The sequence below is a fragment of the Musca autumnalis genome, unplaced genomic scaffold (assembly GCF_047663935.1).
Source record: "Musca autumnalis isolate F117 unplaced genomic scaffold, ASM4766393v1 scaffold_5, whole genome shotgun sequence".
NCBI lineage: Eukaryota > Metazoa > Arthropoda > Insecta > Diptera > Muscidae > Musca > Musca autumnalis.
Window position 1 is genome coordinate 138286140 of NW_027412088.1, and position 19913 is coordinate 138306052.

The 19913-nt window shown below is 36.2% G+C and overlaps 2 protein-coding genes across 2 annotated transcripts in view; one reads left to right on the top strand and one right to left on the bottom strand.

Annotated features, from left to right (window-relative positions):
* The window catches only part of botv (exostosin like glycosyltransferase 3), a 203210-nt gene that overhangs the window by 13191 nt on the left and 170106 nt on the right, over positions 1-19913 (bottom strand). The gene's annotated exons all lie outside the window — the stretch shown is intronic.
* Positions 1776-12946, top strand: FANCI (Fanconi anemia complementation group I). Its single transcript, XM_073989213.1, has 15 exons — positions 1776-1900; positions 1955-2084; positions 4443-4897; positions 4957-5192; positions 5258-5367; positions 5430-5880; positions 5956-6044; positions 6524-6636; positions 6709-6968; positions 7027-7358; positions 7456-7620; positions 7684-7844; positions 7902-8625; positions 11346-11746; positions 11801-12946. Exons 2-15 carry the CDS (start codon positions 1974-1976, stop codon positions 12786-12788), a joined length of 4596 nt encoding a protein of 1531 aa, XP_073845314.1. The 5' UTR covers positions 1776-1900; positions 1955-1973; the 3' UTR covers positions 12789-12946.

The window sequence follows — 19913 nt, forward strand, 5'->3', positions numbered from 1 at the left end:
AGTTACATTCGTAACAATAATTTAACTACTCCATAACAAAAATATTACATTTACATAGTTTTATTGCATTCTTAAAGAAAGATTAATTCATTTTAGAAAAAACATCCTTCATGTAGGTGGCTGACAAAAAATTTTATGTTGTGTGTGTGTGTAGAAATTGTCATTGCGAAAAAGCTTTGTGCGTGTGTGTTTCTTTTTATGTTTTCCCCATGGTATAAGTAAAGAGGTATATTTAAATGAAAAAAATCTATAGAACCCTTGTTTTTCCTGAATTCCTAAAACTTCAAAATTAAGCAACAAGTGGGTTTGTTTACAACACTAATTTTGAGCATTTTATAAAAATCGCGAAAAATGAATGAAGGACCAATGTTTCTCCGCATAATCAAGTTGTGGACATGATAAAATGTTTGTTTCAATGAAAACCTTACGAATTATTTCCATACAAATGTTCCAAAAATAATTTTAAAAATCATTGAATTCGATTGTTTGACAAATTATTCAAACACCACACACACATACACAGTTTGTGTACATTGTTTTGAAGTTTTAGGAATACTCGAATGAAAAAAATCATGGTTTAATAATAAAGGTTAGCTAAAGCTTCCTGTCAATTTAATTTTTTTTATTTCTACTGTTCCTAAAACGTCAAAACAATATACACAATCTTTGTATGTGTGTGGGATGTTTGAATAATATGCCAACAGTTTTAAAAACAATCGAATTCAATGATTTTCAAAATTGTTTTTAGAACATTTGTATGGAAGAAATCCTTCAGCTTATTATTGAAACAAACATTTTATCATATCCACAACTCGATTATGTGGAGAAACCTTAGCTCTTCATTCATTTTTGGCGTTTTTTATAAAATGTTCAAAATTGGTATTTTGTAAACAAACCCACTTGTTGCCTTTTTGTTTACTAATTTTGAAGTTTTATGAATTCAGGAAAAACAAGGGTTCTATAGATTTTTTTCATTTAAATCTACCTCTTTACTTATACCATGATGAAAACTAATGGCCTGTTCCTTTACTTTTGAAAATAGTAAAACCGGCAAAAGTTGTAAAACTTGTAAACTGCTACCATATGGATTGTATGGTGTCTGACGTAAAGGAACGCTTTTCGAGTAAAAAGTGGTAAAACTTGAAGATTCTTGCACGTAAAGGAACAGAGCTTAAATTTACAAAAAAAAAAAGTAAGAATACAGTTCATTGTCACTTCTACCTTATAGCTTCGTTCCCGTACTTTTTAATAGTAAAACTCGTAAAAGAGAAAACTGCAAAAAAATTGTTTTCACACACAAGTTTTTTGAAATAGTTCGGGAACGGAAAAATGGAAAATACGTCAAAAAAACTGGAACAAATGTCAAAGTCGGCGTATCAGCCAATCAGACGCCGGCAACCATGTTACTATTTTTTTACTCGCCCAAATTTGTCGTGTAAAAAGTTTTTAAAGAGAGCGTCATTCAGCGCCATTTTTGTTTAAAGAGAAGTGAACATTTTACGACTTTTTTGTGTACGGGAACACTTTTTCGAGTAAAATGTGTAAAAGTCGTAAAAATTGTAAAAACTTTTTAGTTCTGGAACACAGCTTATATAAATATGCCTTGGCTATTAAGGCCAGAGCAGAATCAATCGTCGCTGGCTTTGCTTGCTTCCCAAATGTCAAATTATAAAGGAATGCCAGAGCCTCCTAAAGGAGAACGCAGGCGGATTTGAAAAGAGGCTCTGGCATTCCTTTATAATTTGATATTTAGGGAAGCAAGCAAAGCAAGCGACGATTGATTCTGTTCTGGCCTTAAAGATTAGTTCATTTGAACAGCTGATTACTGGGAACGTTTTTAATTTTGACCGGTTCGCAGAATTGTATTTTTGTTTTGAATAAAGCCGCCGGATTTTGTTTGGTTTGTTTTCTTGTGAAATAATTTGAATAGAATATTAATATTTTGTGTGTATAGTGAAGTATCGACAACTACAATGTCCTCGGGAAGCAATAAACTGCCTTTGGAAACGCAAATTATTCGTTTAGGAGAAAAACACAATATTTCACAACTTCAGTTGTTGATCGAACAAACATCAGCAAAGCAAGTAAGGATCGATCATGCACTGGGGTATTTTTGGAAGGAATCTTCATTACATTTTGAAAACATTTCTTTGGCACCTTGAACTACATGTTAATTATTGGTTTTGGCTATTATTGTTGAACTACGTGGGTTAATATTTATACATTCATATGGTCTTAAACAAGTCGACCAACTAATTATTGCAAAAAAAAAAAACAAGGCGAGTTTTGGGCCGGCATAACATTCCTTTACCGACAGTATTCGGAAAGATGTGAAGTAATTACCACAGATAGTGCTTTTTATGCAGATTCCAACGCTGTATACTTTTTGGGAACAAATTTCCTTTAGAGGCACCTGGCGGAAAAAGTCGGCATTTTACCCACACATAGCCCATTCTATTCTGATTCCAACGATGTATAATTTTTGGAAATGTATACTTACCGAGCTATGGGCCTCGAAAGTTCCACCAAAACCCCAAGTTGGACTTAAGTTAAACACATTTATTAAACTCGTATCGTATGAAAATTTTATTACTACTGGTAAGTCACGTCTCCCCCAACCCAGGAATACAATTATATGGGGGAAGTCCACACTTCCCGAGAAATAGGTCACTGTTTTTTTTTTCAATTTTTTTTATAAATAGCCGCCCTGGGATTATAGACTTTCTCCTATGGAAAGGTGCAAATCTCGGGAACGGGAACAGAATTTTCTCCTATATTTTCAATTTGTTCTCTAAATAGCCGGCCTTTGGCAGGTAGGGACTTGTGCAAGACAAAATTGCGTTATACTCAGGGTCACAAGGACTATCTGTGGTATATACAGTTAGACAACAAATGTATTGCAAAGGTAACATTGTAAAAAATTTCATATTAATTGTTCGCTAATAGCAACAAATTATTTAAAAAATATACGGTTTTTTGTGCAACCAATATTAAAAATACGGTGAAAAATAAGAATTAACTACTAGTTGGAGGTGACAATAAATGTATTGCAAAAATTACCAAATCTACGGTTTTTAGGAGAATTACGGTTTTTAGGATCCGTTTTACCGACTTTCAGAATAATGACTATTAAATATTTCCTAATGATATATTTCCTAATGATTATTAAAAAATATAAATAAAAAATTGCATAAACTTTTAATTGTTTATGGTTCACAGAAAACTAAGAGTACGTTTTCACAATTTGTCTGTGTGCTAGCACACAGGCTTGCTCACCCCTGCTGATACAATTTTTATTTCTCAACAAAATTCTTAATATTTTTTATTTGTTATTTCAAAAAGACATCTGTTCTATGGGACCATAAAATAAAATATAACTAAGATTTTTATCTTTATACATTTAGTAACATGCAATATTCATATGGCTGGGGAGCCGTTTATCATTGTATCTTTACATTTACCTTTAAATATTATTATTAACTTTTGAATTTTTATTGTTACTACCATAGTATTAGCATTTTTATTGTAATCTCCAATACATGTATTGATTTTAAATAAATAAATAAAAATAAATAAATAATGATGTCAGTGGGGATGTCTTCAGCTTTTCGAGAAGGTGTACAATTTCCATATTTGATGAGTTTTATTAAATTTGGCACACTTTTTGGGATTTATTATGATATCAGAGTATAATATCTATCCATTTAGTAAAAATAAAGTCATTCCAATAATACTGAGAGAGAAATAGTGCTCTGTTGTAGGTCTTTCAAAATAATACACTGAGGGTCTATTTTCCCTATAGTGTCCAGAGGTATTTCGATGTTTTAAAAGCCAAAATCGGACTGTTTTGCATTGGTCCATTATCCGACAATACATATTGAGTCAAATATTCATTCTTTGCATACTTGTCTGCGGCCGATTCGTCATTGTTTATTGTCAATATGGTACCATACGTACTACTTTTCCCTATGCAATACATTTATTGTGACCTCAAAGTAGTAGGTAATTCTTCTTTTAGTCCGTATTGGTTATAAATTGCAAATAAACTTTGTATATTTCGACGGAATATTGTTTTGAGGATCAACAGCAAGAGTTGTGAACAAAAACCCGTATAGTTTTTACATAATTTGTTGCCATAAGCGAACAATTAATATGACATTTTTTTACAATTATGGCCTTTGCAATACATTTGTTGTCAAACTGTATATAATCAAGATCCGGGACGGGGCCCTTAACTCAACTTATGCCCAATTATTTGCCAAACTGTATATGTGTGGAAGCCACTGGAAGTGGAAGCCAAAATAGCGCTTTATAAATGGGAGTTATAGATAGTTGCCAGACTTGTTAACAAGCTTTCCAAAATTCAGGCCCTCAGAAGAGATATCTTTGGATTAACTGCCCATCAACCGAATTAAATGACTATTTTTTAACTATCTTTTCAGCTTACCACAGTGTTATCTAACAAACTTGGCAGAAATGATTGTACAACTCTATGGAATTATCTATTGCAAGGTTTTAATCCCAACAATCATGACTCGAGAGAAAAAAGATTTGCCTGTGTGAAATGTTTTCTCGATGGCCTGCTACGTGTGGAGCTAACCTACAAACAGATGTATGATTTAATAACTCGTCTATGTCAGGATCTGAATACTTTTTCAAGTGATCATTTGGTGGAAATTTTGGAGCACTGCATAGACGGTCTGCGTATGGGCGATCCAAAATGTATTGGTTGGAAAGACCTTTTGCCGGAGACATTGAATGTATTGGCCACAATGGCCCATCTAAGTGTTAATGGTATAACAATGAGTGGCAGTGAATATCGTGATACCACTGTGAAGAATTTATGTTCAATGAAATGGCCCACTGAAGTTATGACGCCCATTGCCGATATGTTCAAGTAAGAAGATAATCAACTATATTGTGAATGTTGGTTTTATTTCTTGCATTTCATTATAGAGAGCTACATTTAACGGCTGGAGAAACACTTATAGTTTTAAACAAATTTTCTGGTTGTCTTCAGTCATTGTCTCCCGATGCCTTGCCGGCCTTGGCGTTTCAGTTATTTTCCATGTGTACAACAGCTTCACAAATTATTATACCAATATTAGCTCTAGAAAAATATTTTCATCGTTTTTATTACAAGAAATTGTTTGACGATATGAGTAGTAATTCCACCGATTTTGATAGTATTGGTATGTTCAAAGTAAAACAAAGTTCTTTTCCAATCTTACCATTGTGAATAATATAATAATTTCAGATGCATTCTCGGATCGAGAATTGCGCGAAGCAGAAGAGACTATTTTGCATCATTTAAATTATTGTACCCAATATAAAATCACGGAGGTGCAAATGTCTATTGTCTTAAGGGTAAGCTTAAGTAGTACGATTCCAAAAATAAATGTTTCAATTGATTTAATATTTTTCCTTAGAACTTTTTGGCTATGCCTGATGTGATTTTAACACCCTTTGTTTTAAGTGCCATATTATCTATGTCTTCGGCAAATCGAGAACCCGACTCACGCCTGTCGTCTTCTGTGTTGTTACCCTTTTTACGTAGTGTCATTCGAAATAATCACGATGAAAATGTCTTGTCCGAATATTCAGTGTGGTGTCGTGATAGTTTACAGCGTAAGCATGCCGATTTAGAACAAATTTTTACTGTGCTCATCGATCAAAATAAAGATGGCAAAGATACCATTACACCGGGTCTAGTAAACCTAGCTTTCGTTTTATTAAAAGCTAAAAATAGTCCACAACTAAATCAATTGGCGATAAATTTTCTAACCAAATTTATAAGGAAACGTTTTGTTTTTGGCCAAGGTATAATCAAGAGATTGGCTGAATGGATGGTAGTTGAACAGGAACAGAATCAATATTCAGGTATGTTAACAAAATCAGAACATTTTGAATGAAATGTTTAGCCATTGGGATTTTAAAATTATCTTCTATTTACAGAATGTTTAACAGTGTTAAGCGTTGCTGATACATTTACTGTTTCAGAGTGTACAAAAACCATAAATTATGTATTGGACTACTTTTTGTGGGTAAGTAAAAGTAAGCCCATAACGTATAATATAACTTTGTGAATAGCAATTATCAGGAACGTCGTGTTTATACACGGTCCATAGTGATTTTGCAGAACAGGTAGTGGGTTTACAGTTAATTTAAATAAATGTGGCGTATTTTTGTCAAAATCTACATGCCTGATATGTGTTTGGGTATCAATAAGAATTAAGGCATATGTCATCCGGATCTATGTTGATCTAAAACCTCTCGAATTCATGAACATACGCAATGAGGTTTAGGGATTTTGGGAGCATCATGTCCTGTCAAGTCTGTTGTCTATAGTGTTTCCATTCCGAGTTTGGAACACGACCTTCGTACGGCTTTGCAGTTAAGTTTCGCGGAAGAATGTTATTGAAGTATTGCCGTGCTATTTGAGGGACTTTATATTTTTATAACATCAATAACATTGTTTTTTAAAGATTTTTTGTAATTGTTTATTTTGAATATACTTTGACAGTTGCCGGGAGATCAAGCATTGCGAATGACGTCTTTTATTTTGCCAATTTTAAAAATATCTGCCCTAGTTAGAGATGCTTTTATAGAAGTTCTACGTAAAGCTATGAGTTCAAGGTAGGTAAAATGCAAAAAAAAAAAATCTGCATTCGAAACTTAAAAATAACCCATCCTATCTTCAACACATAGCGAAATGAAGACCCGTCGTATGGCCGTGTGTGGGTTTTGCATGATTTTAAAACAGCTTAACAATAGTAATTCACAACGTTCACAAATGAATGCTTCTGGTATGTGTACCCAGCATAGTATATCCGGGTTTTCGCTAATGTCTCAACTGGGTAATCGCAATAGTCCACAACGACATTTTGATATGTTAACATTGGAAATTATTGGTGTATTACGGAATTGTTTTACTCAGTCTTTGGACATCAAATTGTGTTTGTATGAGAGTAAGTTAAGATTTGGATTTGGTATTACAAATATAAATATTTGTTTATTTTTCTCCAGATTTACAACGTGCCGTTGAACTAAATTCAAAATTGTGTCCACATGTTTTGCAATTTATTGATTGGCATTTTCGTTCATTTTTCGTGGCTCCCATAGAAGAGGATGAAGATAATCAATTCTTAATTAAATTCGAGAAAATAGTCTCATCCAAAGATTTACAAGAGAACGAAATAGAAGTCCATGATAATTTGGGAAAGCTGTTAATGTTTGTTAGCCAGTGTTTGGTGATATTTGAAAAATTTGAAACCGAATATGATACACGAGAAATAAAACGTCTCATCAAACTATCGCTGGAAAAAGTTATTGGGAAGCAAATTAAGTTTGAAGATTTGGTAAGTAAATTCACTTGATGAAGCCTATCCTTTCTTCGAAGATGGTCTTAAGTTTTTAGTTTAATTACATATGTTTCTAATTTTTCTCATTTTGTAGACTGGTTCTCTTACCCATCTGAAGAATGAATTAATATTGCAGCAACTGAACTTCATAGAAGGTCTAATGGCATATTCTCTATTGACATCAAAGCAAAATAATGAAAATGTTAAAAATCTGTTGCCCTTATTTAAGCAACATGAACATTTAACTGAAGGCCTAAAGGTAAAGAAACTAGTAAAAACAAAAAAGAATCAAAACTACATAATAATAACTTCATTCTTGCAGTCCCTGTCCCACAAAAAAGGTCCAAAGAAGAATAAAACTGCAAATGACAATGAAATCTCAAATGTTACCATCAATGGAGTACCAGTTAAAAAGATACAATCACAACCAGAAAATATATGGGATTTGAATATTACTGAGAAGTTGTTACGCTTGTTGCATGAGTAAGTTCAAAACACATTTTCGATTCAATTCATGTTCATATCCCTTTTCTCCATTAGGGACATTGTACCATTTGCTTCCAAACACAGTGCGGCACCTTTACGTTCTCATGTTTCATTGGTACGCTATGTTTTGGAGGTGGCTGCAGCAAAAGTAGAACAGATACGTTTAGAACCAGCCTACAAGCAATTGGCACACAGTAAACGTACTCTAAAATATCTTACCGATATAACAAAAGTTGTCTATGAACGTTGCATAAAACGTTTACCCGACCTCTGGCGCAATTTTGACATGCAAACAGCTTCATTGGCGATGGAATGCTTTCGCCAATGTTTGCAGACGGCCAATGAGGTTTATAAATCAAAATTTGAATCGATTTATATAAAAGGTTTTGATTTTCATACTTTGGATAAAAGTAAAGATGTAATTACCACTCTACAAGATGTAATGGATGAATTTATGAAAGAAGAACTCGCCGAAGAAACTGATGCAAATGAATCGATGTTGAGCGATACCAATGGTCGTAAAATTCCTCACAATTTGTTTTTAAGTCTCGAAGTTTTGTATGATAATATATCGTTTGGTAGTCGTTTGACTATTGAGTCGTATAATTGGTTATTGAAATTCTGCAAAACTTTTGAAATAAAACAAAAGGAATTGAGTATTGTTCATAAGTTGTTGTTTAAACAAAGACAGAAAACCCATTCTGGTGCATTTTTTCAAGTCATACCCGAACATTTGGGAAAAATCTGGTCACATGTTAAGGACGAAGAGGAGCCAATGGTAAGTAGATATTTTACTTCTTCTCCATGTATTTTGCATGCTTGATTAATTGTGTAATTATGTATTTATAACACAAAAAATAAGAAAAAGTATAGTTGAACGATGACGACCATGTGATACCCCCCTATACCACTGTTTTTGGGTATTACCATTTCGAGGATAAAAATTCATTTTATAAAAGAAGTTATTCCGATTCTACATTTTACTCTTTAATACATGAGTACGTATCGCATATTTACTCAAAGAGTGACATAGATCAAAAAATACGTTTTCTGATTTAGCAATTTCTATTTTTTTCTCCGGCTTCTACTTTATCTGTGTAATTGATAGATCTAGAACTCTGGTCAGGTAACCCACGCCCGTTTCACGACACTTCTTCAACATGGGCGTTGGATGGTTCAGATTTGGAGATAGCTGTCTCAACTTCACTGGATGTTTAGGATATTGGATAAAATAATGTGTATTATTTGGTCAGTTCAGAGATGCTGGGCAGGTGCATTCTATAATAATACAAAACTGTAGTGTTCCTTTTTCTAATGTTGTTTATTGCTTAGGATTTGACATAGACAGTAAGTTGCAATTTTGTGGTCATATATCTACAGTATGTTCTCAAGTAAATCTAATGTTGCGTCATTTGTACAGTCTGGATGGTTATTTTTCTGCATTAAGTTAAAACTTGCACATACCTTAATTATGCTTTATATTTTGTACGGTTTAGAGGTTTACACTGGTACCAATTCTGCAAATCTACGTAAAATCTGCTCCTGCTTTCATAGCATACTTAGATTTATTTATGGAAGCAGAGCACGTTATGTTTATGATTTTTTCACCCGATTGTTTCTAAGGGTTTTCATTTAAGATTTTTTTTAACTTCAGATGCGTTAATTTTTTATTTAGTGTTGTTAAGTATGGTTTACCGGTTTATTTATTGGACAGGATTACCTTTTTAAACAGTAGTAGGTATACTCAAATACTTTTGCATAATTTCGCCCACCATGTCTATGAGCGGTCATTTTCGATTCGTGTAGCTAGTTTGTGGAACATGCTACCAAATTATCTCAAAAACTTTTCTGTGTTTTGCTGTCACAGTCATATTAAAATTTCAATTTTAAAAGACAGTGTGTTAGGTTTTAGTAAAAATGTTTTTGTAAAAATTTTTATTCTTTTCACACGAATTGTCCAATTTTGTAGATCGATTTACTCGCATTAGCGCAAATGTAGACGGCTGATTTATAAATGGGGAATTCTTAACTATATAGGGAACGTGTATACGAAAAATTAGATATGTATGTCATCTGGAGCCTGAGCTATGGATGCCTAAATTATTACGAATATAGACGAACGAACAAAAATTAGTTACAAAAACAGGGGGTTAATTTTTATTTAATTTTAAAACATTGTTTTTTTATAAATTACTTGCATTATTAATCTTGTCAACATTGTTGTCCAATTGGGCATTAGGTTGTTTAATAAATAAATGGGCTGTTAAATAAATAAATGAAACTGAAATAAATGAAATGAAATCAATAAAAAAATAAATTAAATTAAAAATACGCTTCACCATATTCTGCGAAGATGTTCAATAAATTGACGACAGAGCTGTGTGGCATACTTTTTGGAATCGGGACACACTGGATGTTCCAACCATTTGGAGCGCCTGTTCTCAAGAAAAAGTTCGTCTATCTCGGCATTCAGCAGCTCAATTCGCTTATCAGCTGGATTTTCGGCGCGAAATTGGTCGCGTTGTTGTGCTAATTTGGTTGGCCTGGATGGAGAATTTTGGTCTTATAATCTACAGTAGTCGATGCGACCGTCACCCATCTTGGCATTAGAGATCTAAGTTTGACAATGATTCTCAGCCCTAACTTAGAAAAGGGAAATGGATCTACGTTGAGAGACCACAGGCCAGATTGCTTTGTATGTCCAGCTTCCATAAACCATATTCGATATGATTTCTCCAAGTAGATATCACGAAGTTTTCCGATGTAGTAACACATCGCACAGTGTCACGACCGTGGCCAAAAATGGTCAAAACCAAGTACTTCGGAATACAAAGTTATTGCTGAGAATTGATAGTAAACATTTTAATTTGAAGGAATTTGAATTATGGTATTGATTTGTCGAGTAGTTTTGTCCATCTGAAGGTTCAAACCCGCTAATTGTTGGAAATATGCATTTTTGTCCTATTTTACTACACCATTTTCACATGTAATTCGAAAAATTACAGATGTAATTCGAAACATTTCATTTGTAATTTGAGAATTCCAATTGAATTTCGAATTATTTCATTTGTAATTTGAGAATTTTATTTGAAATTCGAATTATTTCTCTATCGATGAGGGCATTTATAAGAGTTCGAACACATATTTAGCCGAACTCACCTGTCTTCATCTTTGTGAGAGCTGCGGAAAAGAAAATGCCACTTTATGTGAAGGTGGATCTATTCGGACATTTGACTACAGCAATATCCTTGAGCATTCCCTAGCTATGTAACGAGTTTTCAGACTGCTTTGTTCTTTTTTTAGAAGTAGTGATCTCTTCCTTTTTATTATCTTTGCTATAGATTTTAAGTAGATCTGGTGTCATAGTGATGTTTTAGTGAGTGTATACCTTCGTAGTTCGAATATTCATATCATCAATGTTTTATTTTCGAAAGATTGAAGTGTTGAAGAGTTCGCTCCGGTAAATATTAACGTCGTTTTTACATCTTATGCTTATAGGATCCTGGCACACAATCAAATTTGGTATTAAAATCGATTACCGATGTAACCGCCGAGTCCTGTTTGCAACATTTGTACGATTCACTGCGAAAACAAATTGAAGATGTGGATTACTTCATCGTCAAGGCTAATAATTTAGCCTATAAATGCCGTATTGTACCCGAAGATGATAGAGATTTTTGTTTGGCATCTCTCAAGTCTCTTGAGAGATCAATATCCATGCAATTGGTACATATTTCCAATACTTTGCGTAATCTGACAAATGTCTGCATTCCCCTGGGCAGTTCAATGGATGGTTTGATGAAACTTATAATGCAACATTATATATGTCTGAAGAATCTAACTAAACATTTTCTGTCATGTTGCTCGGGTGGTATGAAGGTGTCCATACAGGGAACAAAGTAAGTTGTTAGCTTCGCAAAAACTAGAATTACTCTAATCTACATTTATTTCAGATTTGATTCATTGCTTCATGTGGTGGGTAAACCGTTGCCAACAAATATTTATGCCCTTATCACTTACATAGAAAGCAATATTTTGGAAGATAAGGCCAAAAAGAAATCCAATCCCCAAGCAGATAAAGCCAAGGTATTGAGGGAAACGAAGTTTATACCTAAAATTATTCTCTGCATTGAGAACTTCAATAAACATGTCATACTGTTGGCTAAGAAAACCAATGATCGTTTGGCCAATTATTTACATTTCGGCACAGTAAGAGATTTTCGCATAAAAACCTCAGATCTAAAGGCTGCAATTGACCGTACACTATCGCATAGCAGCCAAATTGAGGCATCCGAAAGTGGTGATGAAGATACCACCGAAGTATCCGAATATGAAATTGAAGATAACAACGAAACAATATGCAAGGAATTAGAAGAAGATGCTATTGTTTCCCAAATTGAAGCTGAAAAGGAAAATCAAGCAAACAAAAATAATCAAAAAGAAGGAGAGACCGACGAGGAGTCTGAAAGACCTTCAACACGTAGCAGAAGTTCAACACCTTCCAGTGTAAGTGTAGCGGATAAAACAAAAAAATCGCAAAAGAAATCGGAAACCAAAAAGCAAAGTAAGAAAACAGAAGAAAAAGAAAAGGCAAAGTCGCAAAAGAAAACCGAAACCAAGATCGTGGCACAAAAGAAAGCTGCAACAACCTCAAAGAAAACCAAGACCACGGAAAAAGTTAAATCCAAACCTATGGAGATTGATGATGATAATGGCGATGTAACAATTATAACACCCGATGACGCCGAAACCCTGGAACATGAAAGTGATCGCGATTCGTGTACTCAATTGATGAAGAATTTGGCAAAAATTAATGCGAAATCGGCGAAAAAGCGATCACTACGCGAATCGGAACAAGCAGAAGATCCGGATGTTTTATGTGCACCTCCTCTAGAGCCAATAACGAAGAAGTCGAAACGGGGGCGTAAGGCCGGAAAATAAGTGTCATCAGTTGTAAATTGTGTATTTCATGTCCTCTCTTCCATTGTCCGTTTGTTATTTCTAATTTGTCTTTATTTTAAGTTGTTATATTTTAAGTGGTCCTGTCTTCAACATTTCAATAATAAAATATATTTAATGAAACGTTTTTTAATTTAAAACATTGTTGTATTTGCTTACTATTTAAATAACAATTAAAAAATACTTTGGTAAGTTGTGGGTTCGAGGTTTATTTTTATGATCGCTATCGCCTTGGGGAGTTATATTATAAATCGTCCGAAGGTGGCTCTAATGTTTCTCTTGGTGGGATGAGCAATAAATTGCTGGCAAGGATTACAGAAAAAAGTAAAAAAACATAGATAAAGAAATGATTGAACAGTCTAAAAGAGTAAAAGAGAATGAACCTTTTATTTGCGTTACTTTGCTGGAGAGAATCTCGATAAATGGCTAGGCAGATGTACAGTGATCAATATGGACAGACTAGCTTATTGATCAGGACAGGCCACTGTCCTATACAACAAGTTTTAACTAGTCTGTTAACTACCAAATCGATTGGATCTAGGTTCCGGAACAACTATCGGCCTTAATCAATCTGATGATTTGCTACACAATGGCTGACTTCCGTATTGTCAGTTGCCTTGCCCGACAAGCATCTGATGCGGAGCACTATAGACTTGTCGTATTTTATCTTCGCAAGTTCGTAGGGCGAGATGCGAACATGCATTCGGAGAGGGAGGTTCCACCCCATCAGGGGTAAGCTGAAATTCATAAGGAAGTTCGAAGGAACTTACACACGTGCATTTCATCGCGAGCTCCACGTGGAAAGGATCTTCCTCCCGAATAAAGTAGTAGAGCCGGCTAAGCCCACTGCCTCTGGCAAATGTGCTGAGCTGAAATCTGTTCCGGAGCCTAACCCGAGCCAAAAGGTAATGGAAAAGGCTATTGAGTGCACCCCCAAACCAACAGACACCCATAAGAGTGATCGACTGACGAAGGACTCTGCCTCCAAGCCCGATTCTGCTCCAAAAAGCAAGGGTGAAGCGGATGGAATTGTCGGTCTGAACAGGAAGATGGTAAAGTCAGCCAAGGACACATCGTCTTCTGGTGGAACGAATAATGACCCACAGCATAAATCTGTGCAGCGTATTCGCTCCTCCGAGGGTCCACAGCCTTCACCTAAGAAGATGATGACTTCTCAGCTGATTGAACCATCAACCTCGTTTGCGGCAGCCGTTGAACGTACAACCAAGGAGAAGCAACTGAGTACAGAAAAGGAAAAGTTAACTCCAAGGCGCACGGTCAAGGCGCAAAAAGCCATACGACAGACCGGCCACAGTGGCGATTAATGAATACCTCCAAGTGGAGAATCAGCGACAGTCATTGGTTGCTCTTTGAAATCGGTCTTCGGTCAGCCATCGTATCTGGATCAGGGAGTCAGTTTGGCAGCGCCTTCTTGCGAAAGGGTGTTAAGGTGATTAACTGTCTGAACAGGAAATCGCGAGATTTCCTCGTGCGGACGGTGGATGGCTTTGGAGTACTGTGGGAAGGAGCTGATCTTGCTGCGGTCTCCTTATCTGAGATTCCGTCCAGGAAAATTCTCTCAGCCTGGGTTCCCCCACCTACTACGGACAAAGAACTCCTGCTGAGGATGTTAAAAATGCAGAATCCCAACCTCACTACATCGGGTTAGACTGTTATCAGTCTAGCACCTTGTAACGAGGACGGTGGGATGGTAGCAAGCTTGGCGGTTGACCCTCCTGGGGAGTTTTATCTTAGAGAACGTGAACGTATCTTAGAGAACCACAACAATCCCCTATATAGCCAATAGTCACATTATCCACACTTACAACAACACAGCCAAATTTGAGCATGCTCCACAATCCTTCCGGATACTCCATATTAACTGCAATGGTCTCAGGAAGGAGATTGTGGATATAACCAAAATTTTAATAGCCGTAATTCAGGAGACCGACATTTCACTATGTCATCGACACCCTGCCAACTTTTAAAGGTTTTGGTACAATTTAGGTGGCTAACGATAGATTGAGGACACTTCTTTCCCATACTCGAGAATGATTATAGAGAGGAAAGTAAGTATCAGTCTGATACTTAGATCCTGAGGGTTGATATAATGGAAGTAAGTACCATATCAGTTTTGGCGGAAGCACACCCGTCAACACCCTTTGGCCCGGTTACCACTCACCTATCAATCCTCTTTTGGCGATTAATGATGATTTTCACATTGGAATCACGACTCATTGTTCTAGCTCCACTGACTTGAGTATAGTCAGTTCGTAGAAAGAGAACTGCAGAACAAAGTACAGACTTAGAGGTCAAGTCCTTGTCATATCAAAGATGGACTATGCCATGATCTACCTATTCTCGCCCCATTAACTTATATATCTCATGGATTTATTGTTACAACAAATCAAACACAAATTATATTCCCCAGGAACTGTTGACGGATCAGGCTATGGATCCAGATTCTCAGGGCGGGACGTCTTGACTCTTGACGAACTGAATCTAAGACTCAGACGATCTATCGTAAGCTCCTCACTATTCTTACGATAGATCTTATTAATCTTCCGGAGGAAAGGAGTGACACTATCGGACTCAGTGACGACAATGATCCAGAAGTACATTGGGATAATACGTCCTTTCGGATGAGAATGTGGACAGCGCAGTGGTCACTTCTGTATCACAAAATACCGATACACGCCTACATTGAGAGACGACGTCGAAAAGAATTCTTCCCCTCCCTAAAACTTGCGTCTATGAGGAGATTTGAGGGCATGTATCCATCCACATTTACCCACGAGAAACTAGTTACAGCTGTTCTATCACCCTTATTTCCTGAAATCTAGAGAGATTATAGAGAGGAACGTAAGTTACCATCGGAGGAGATTTGAGGGAACATATCCCCATTTAACCAAGAAAATTCTTCCAATAGAGCGAATCCCTTTCTCGAAACTGGGGTTCTCACACTAAAGTTGTTGTGGGGAAATGACGACTGCAACTGTGTCAACTCTGATGTCGGGTAAAAGTGTGTGTAGTTCAAAGCCATCTCGGGTACCACGTGGACAAATAAAAGGAGATTTTACTGGCCAAATATAAAGCACTAACTGTATGGCCTTCCTTCATTAGTGACACACTATGGAATGGGTTGTATTCAGATGACCAATGTGGATCATATGCATCAGGAGGCAAGGATACTACCTGTGCAGCCTGCGGTGTGCCTCGGTTTTCTATTATAGAAATTTCTCCGGTATTTCAATTGTTGATCCAATAAGTTAGAATGGGCTCATGCAGAGCGGTCTCAATTGATTTATCTTTAACGTAGGCGCCCAAGTAAAGTAACGTTTTTATTGTTTTTTAACAGAAAAAGGCAATGAGAACCTCGGCTTCCTACCCCTGCGAATGTACATCACTGTACCCTTAGGTAGAGGAGATTCATAGGTTTTAAAGGTATTCGCCCATGAAATTCTCGAGTTGTGTCACCTGTCAGGAAATCCCTCTCACTAATAGTATGTGTTCCTCTCGATTCTTCATTTTGCAGATCAGAATTGACGGAATTAGAAAAAGACGGAATTAGAGTTATGCCCTTTTAATTTTGAAAATTTAAGAAACCTCGGTTTTCTCTACATTTACCGTAATCGACAAATAAAGTGACCCAATGAAACCGAAGGTAATTTCGTCTTCCGTGGACTCCAACAAAGCCGAATTTGTGCATTCACCTGTTTGCGCACAATATGGTTCGGAGGTGCTCTTCCGGAGCCTTCTTACAGCCTAACTACTGTTGCATCTCCATCTCTGCAATAGTAGCGTTGATATGTGTAGTATGTAGAATAGCGCCCAACATTTATTCCTATTTTGGGGAAGCATTTATTGGTTGTCGCGGATTCCGAATATTCCAAGTGGTGAGTTAGACCGAATGTTGTTTATAGGTGGAGTGTAGACATCAACAATTTTTCGTTTATTCCCTCCTTCCTTGAATAGAGATGTCCGTAGTCTCAAAGTTGCACGCGATCAGGAGATCAGCCAGTATACCTCTATCTTAAATATTTGCAACTATGCAGGTTCCTAAGATTTCTATTTTCTTTCTGAAAATAAGGCCGATGTCAACATTGGACTATGTGTTAAAAAATAGATGTTTTGTAGCAGAAGCCCTATAAAAATACAGGTTTATCTTATTTTAAATTACTTGTTGCTTAAATCTGCGTGTAGTTGCTGCTGTCACCTCAGCCCGAAGTCAAGTCCTACCTCAATTAGGTCTAAACTCCTCTTCGATAGGTATTTTCACCAAAATTAAAAATTAACTCTGTTAGATGGCTACAGTATTTCTTTTTTCGTAGTTTCAATACCTCAACTGTGGAAGCTGGTATCCATGTGGACATCCCAAGGTGCGAAAATGCTTTCAATACCTTTTATTCCCTTAATAAATTTGATCCCAGATCCCACCTCCATATCAATGATTGCAACCAGAAGATCATCTGGGTCAATTAACCGAGCAAGTCAAGTGAATGGCGAGAATTAGAGAGCTGTGCTCCAGCCTGGGAAATTGATAAACAAGGTTGCTGAGTCGTGTGACTCTTCGTCGTGGAACTCTTCTTTGCATGAATTAACGTTTCCGCAAGCATAAGATTGGCATATCTTTCCAGTTTCGCAACTGACTTTTGTTGTTGCTGCCAAGGTAAACCTATCGCGGCCAAGTAAGAGGCCGTAAAAGACATTGTTAATTTCGAAGACATATCTCTGGAGGAAGGAAAGGATTCACGTAGGATTCACCTTGGGTAGTGGAGTATACTCGCAGTACCAGCAGCCATAGAGCACATATTAAACAACCAACATAACAAAAAAAAAAAAACAACAAAAGTAATAACATTAAACTTATGTAATGTAAAACATGTTTGCGTGTATTATATCTGTGGCTACGTGGATCTAGTCAAGATGTGAGGGATATCATCAGTACATCATTTAAACAAATGGGCGAGAAGTGACGAAGACGAACTGCCATTTAATGCTCATTGAAATTCTCGTCGAAGGTGGATTTTTACCTCAAAATTCAGCGCAACATAAATTACAATTGGCTGAAAATGAAACTTTGGCCATTTGTTTTGAGAGCGGCAACGTTTAAATTTTATTGCCACAAAACCTAATTAGAAAAGTATCATCATCAACAACAACAACACCAACATCCATATCACAAATCTTTTGCTTTTTGATTTGATGTAAGTTGTTCTTCAAAAAATTGTTCTGTTGTCTGTTTCACAATTTTTTATGACTTTGTCTTTCAGGGTGGATATATTTTTTCTGACTAGTGAAGCGGATGTGCTTGCCAAGTAAAACATTTTGATACAAGATAGAATGATGTGTTAGCAGAAAATAAAACTGGGGATAATTTACTTTGTGATGCTTTAAAGGTAATAGAATAGGTCGACCCAAAAAACGACAAATTTGTTTTTTTTTTTGAAACGCCTACACCCTAATTTTTTCCGTTTGATCCAAAAACCTTATGTATGAAATTTTATGTCGGTCGGATCTTTGTTTCCATAGCAATTTGTTGGGGCCAAAGGTGCATTTTCATGCAACTTCTCTAAAAGCCGCATTTATGGTCCAATCTATGAAAAATTACCAGTTCATTGTTGTGGCTAAAAAACGAATCCAACAAAAGTCGTGGAAATAGGATCGGATATAGCTCCGATGGGGTCCCATATATCTTCCAGTGGAAGATATGTATGTATACAGTTTCTGATCAACGGAATTTATTTTTTTTAAATTATTAAAACCTAAACAGAATAAACGATATTTTTGTTTGTGTGAGCGACTCGAATAAACAATTTTCATCCGATCGTTTGATTCACTTGAATTGTCTTTTTGTTATGAGTGTTCAGTCATACACAATCACAATTAAAGCCATTCTCTGAGGCACATCTTAGGATTTACTGGTTTAGGCTGAACCATCCGTCCGTCATATCAACAATTATGTATTTGTGTTCGTATCTGTTTTCAATATATCCCGGAATGATTGCTCCGAACCCTTTGGGATACAGAAGATAGCACTTCGGAATAGAGAAAACCTCCGGCCAATGGATTTGTTGCATCCACCTTATGTCAACATCGGTGAGAAGTAATGGGTGTAGGGAAAGGGTGCACGTCCGAGGCTGCTCTGGTCAAAGGCGCCTCCAGGACTACAGCCATAGGGGTCAATGCTGCTTGCTGCGACAGGACTCATCGTCGTCGTCGGAATACGAAACACCCCCGCAGCCTTCCCAACATCAACAATCGTCATCGTCTCCTGTAGTTTGCATCTTTGCGATGGTACAAAGTTTTGCATCCACCTTATGTCAACATCGGTGAGAAGTAATGGGTGTGGGGAAAGGGTGCACGCCCGAGGCTGCTCTGGTCTAAGTCGCCTCCAGGACTACAGCCATAGGGGTCAATGCTGCTTGCTGCGCCACACGCAAAAAAAAACGGCCTCTCTAACATATGTCCCAAACATATATATGTTTGCAACAGTCCCAAACATAATATATGTTTGGGTCTGCAAACAAATATATGTTTGGGTGCAAACAAATATATGTTTGGGTGCAAACATATATATGTTTGGGTGCAAATATATTTATGTTTGAGTGCAAAGATATATATGTTTGGGTGCAAACAAAAATATTTTTGGGTGGAAACAATTTTATGTTTGGGTGCAAACATTTTATATGTTTGGGTGCAAAAAAATACAAACCCAAAAGGCAAAAAAAAACAAACACATGCACCAGTGGGCGCTTACTGAGAGCAAGGGAGCGTAAAATTCAATTCAATGTAAAACACTTTAAAATGTGTGCTCACTTGCTCTCAGTAAGAACTCACTGGCTATCTCTATAGTATACACACAAATGGTTTTTTATTGAAAGGCAAAAGAACAACAAACACATAGGTACATGCAAAATTTCAAAGAAATACATAGCACACTTTAATAAAAGAAAAACTGATTGAAATAATTTGTAAATAGTCACACTTTTAAAAAGGAAAAATATATAGAAACGTAGTTGAACGCTTCTCCTTAGTTGTGAAATAAAACAAATTATCCTCATAGTTGTAATCATCAGCGGGGAATCGGCATCTAGAATCAAATGA

Bases quoted from the DNA above. Each gene is read 5' to 3' on its own strand.
- FANCI (XM_073989213.1), top strand. From the start codon at position 1,974: ATGTCCTCGGGAAGCAATAAACTGCCTTTGGAAACGCAAATTATTCGT. The intron at 5,368-5,429 runs GTAAGCTTAAGT...ATTTTTCCTTAG, and splicing joins AAATGTCTATTGTCTTAAGG to AACTTTTTGGCTATGCCTGA. The intron at 8,626-11,345 runs GTAAGTAGATAT...TTATGCTTATAG, and splicing joins AGGACGAAGAGGAGCCAATG to GATCCTGGCACACAATCAAA.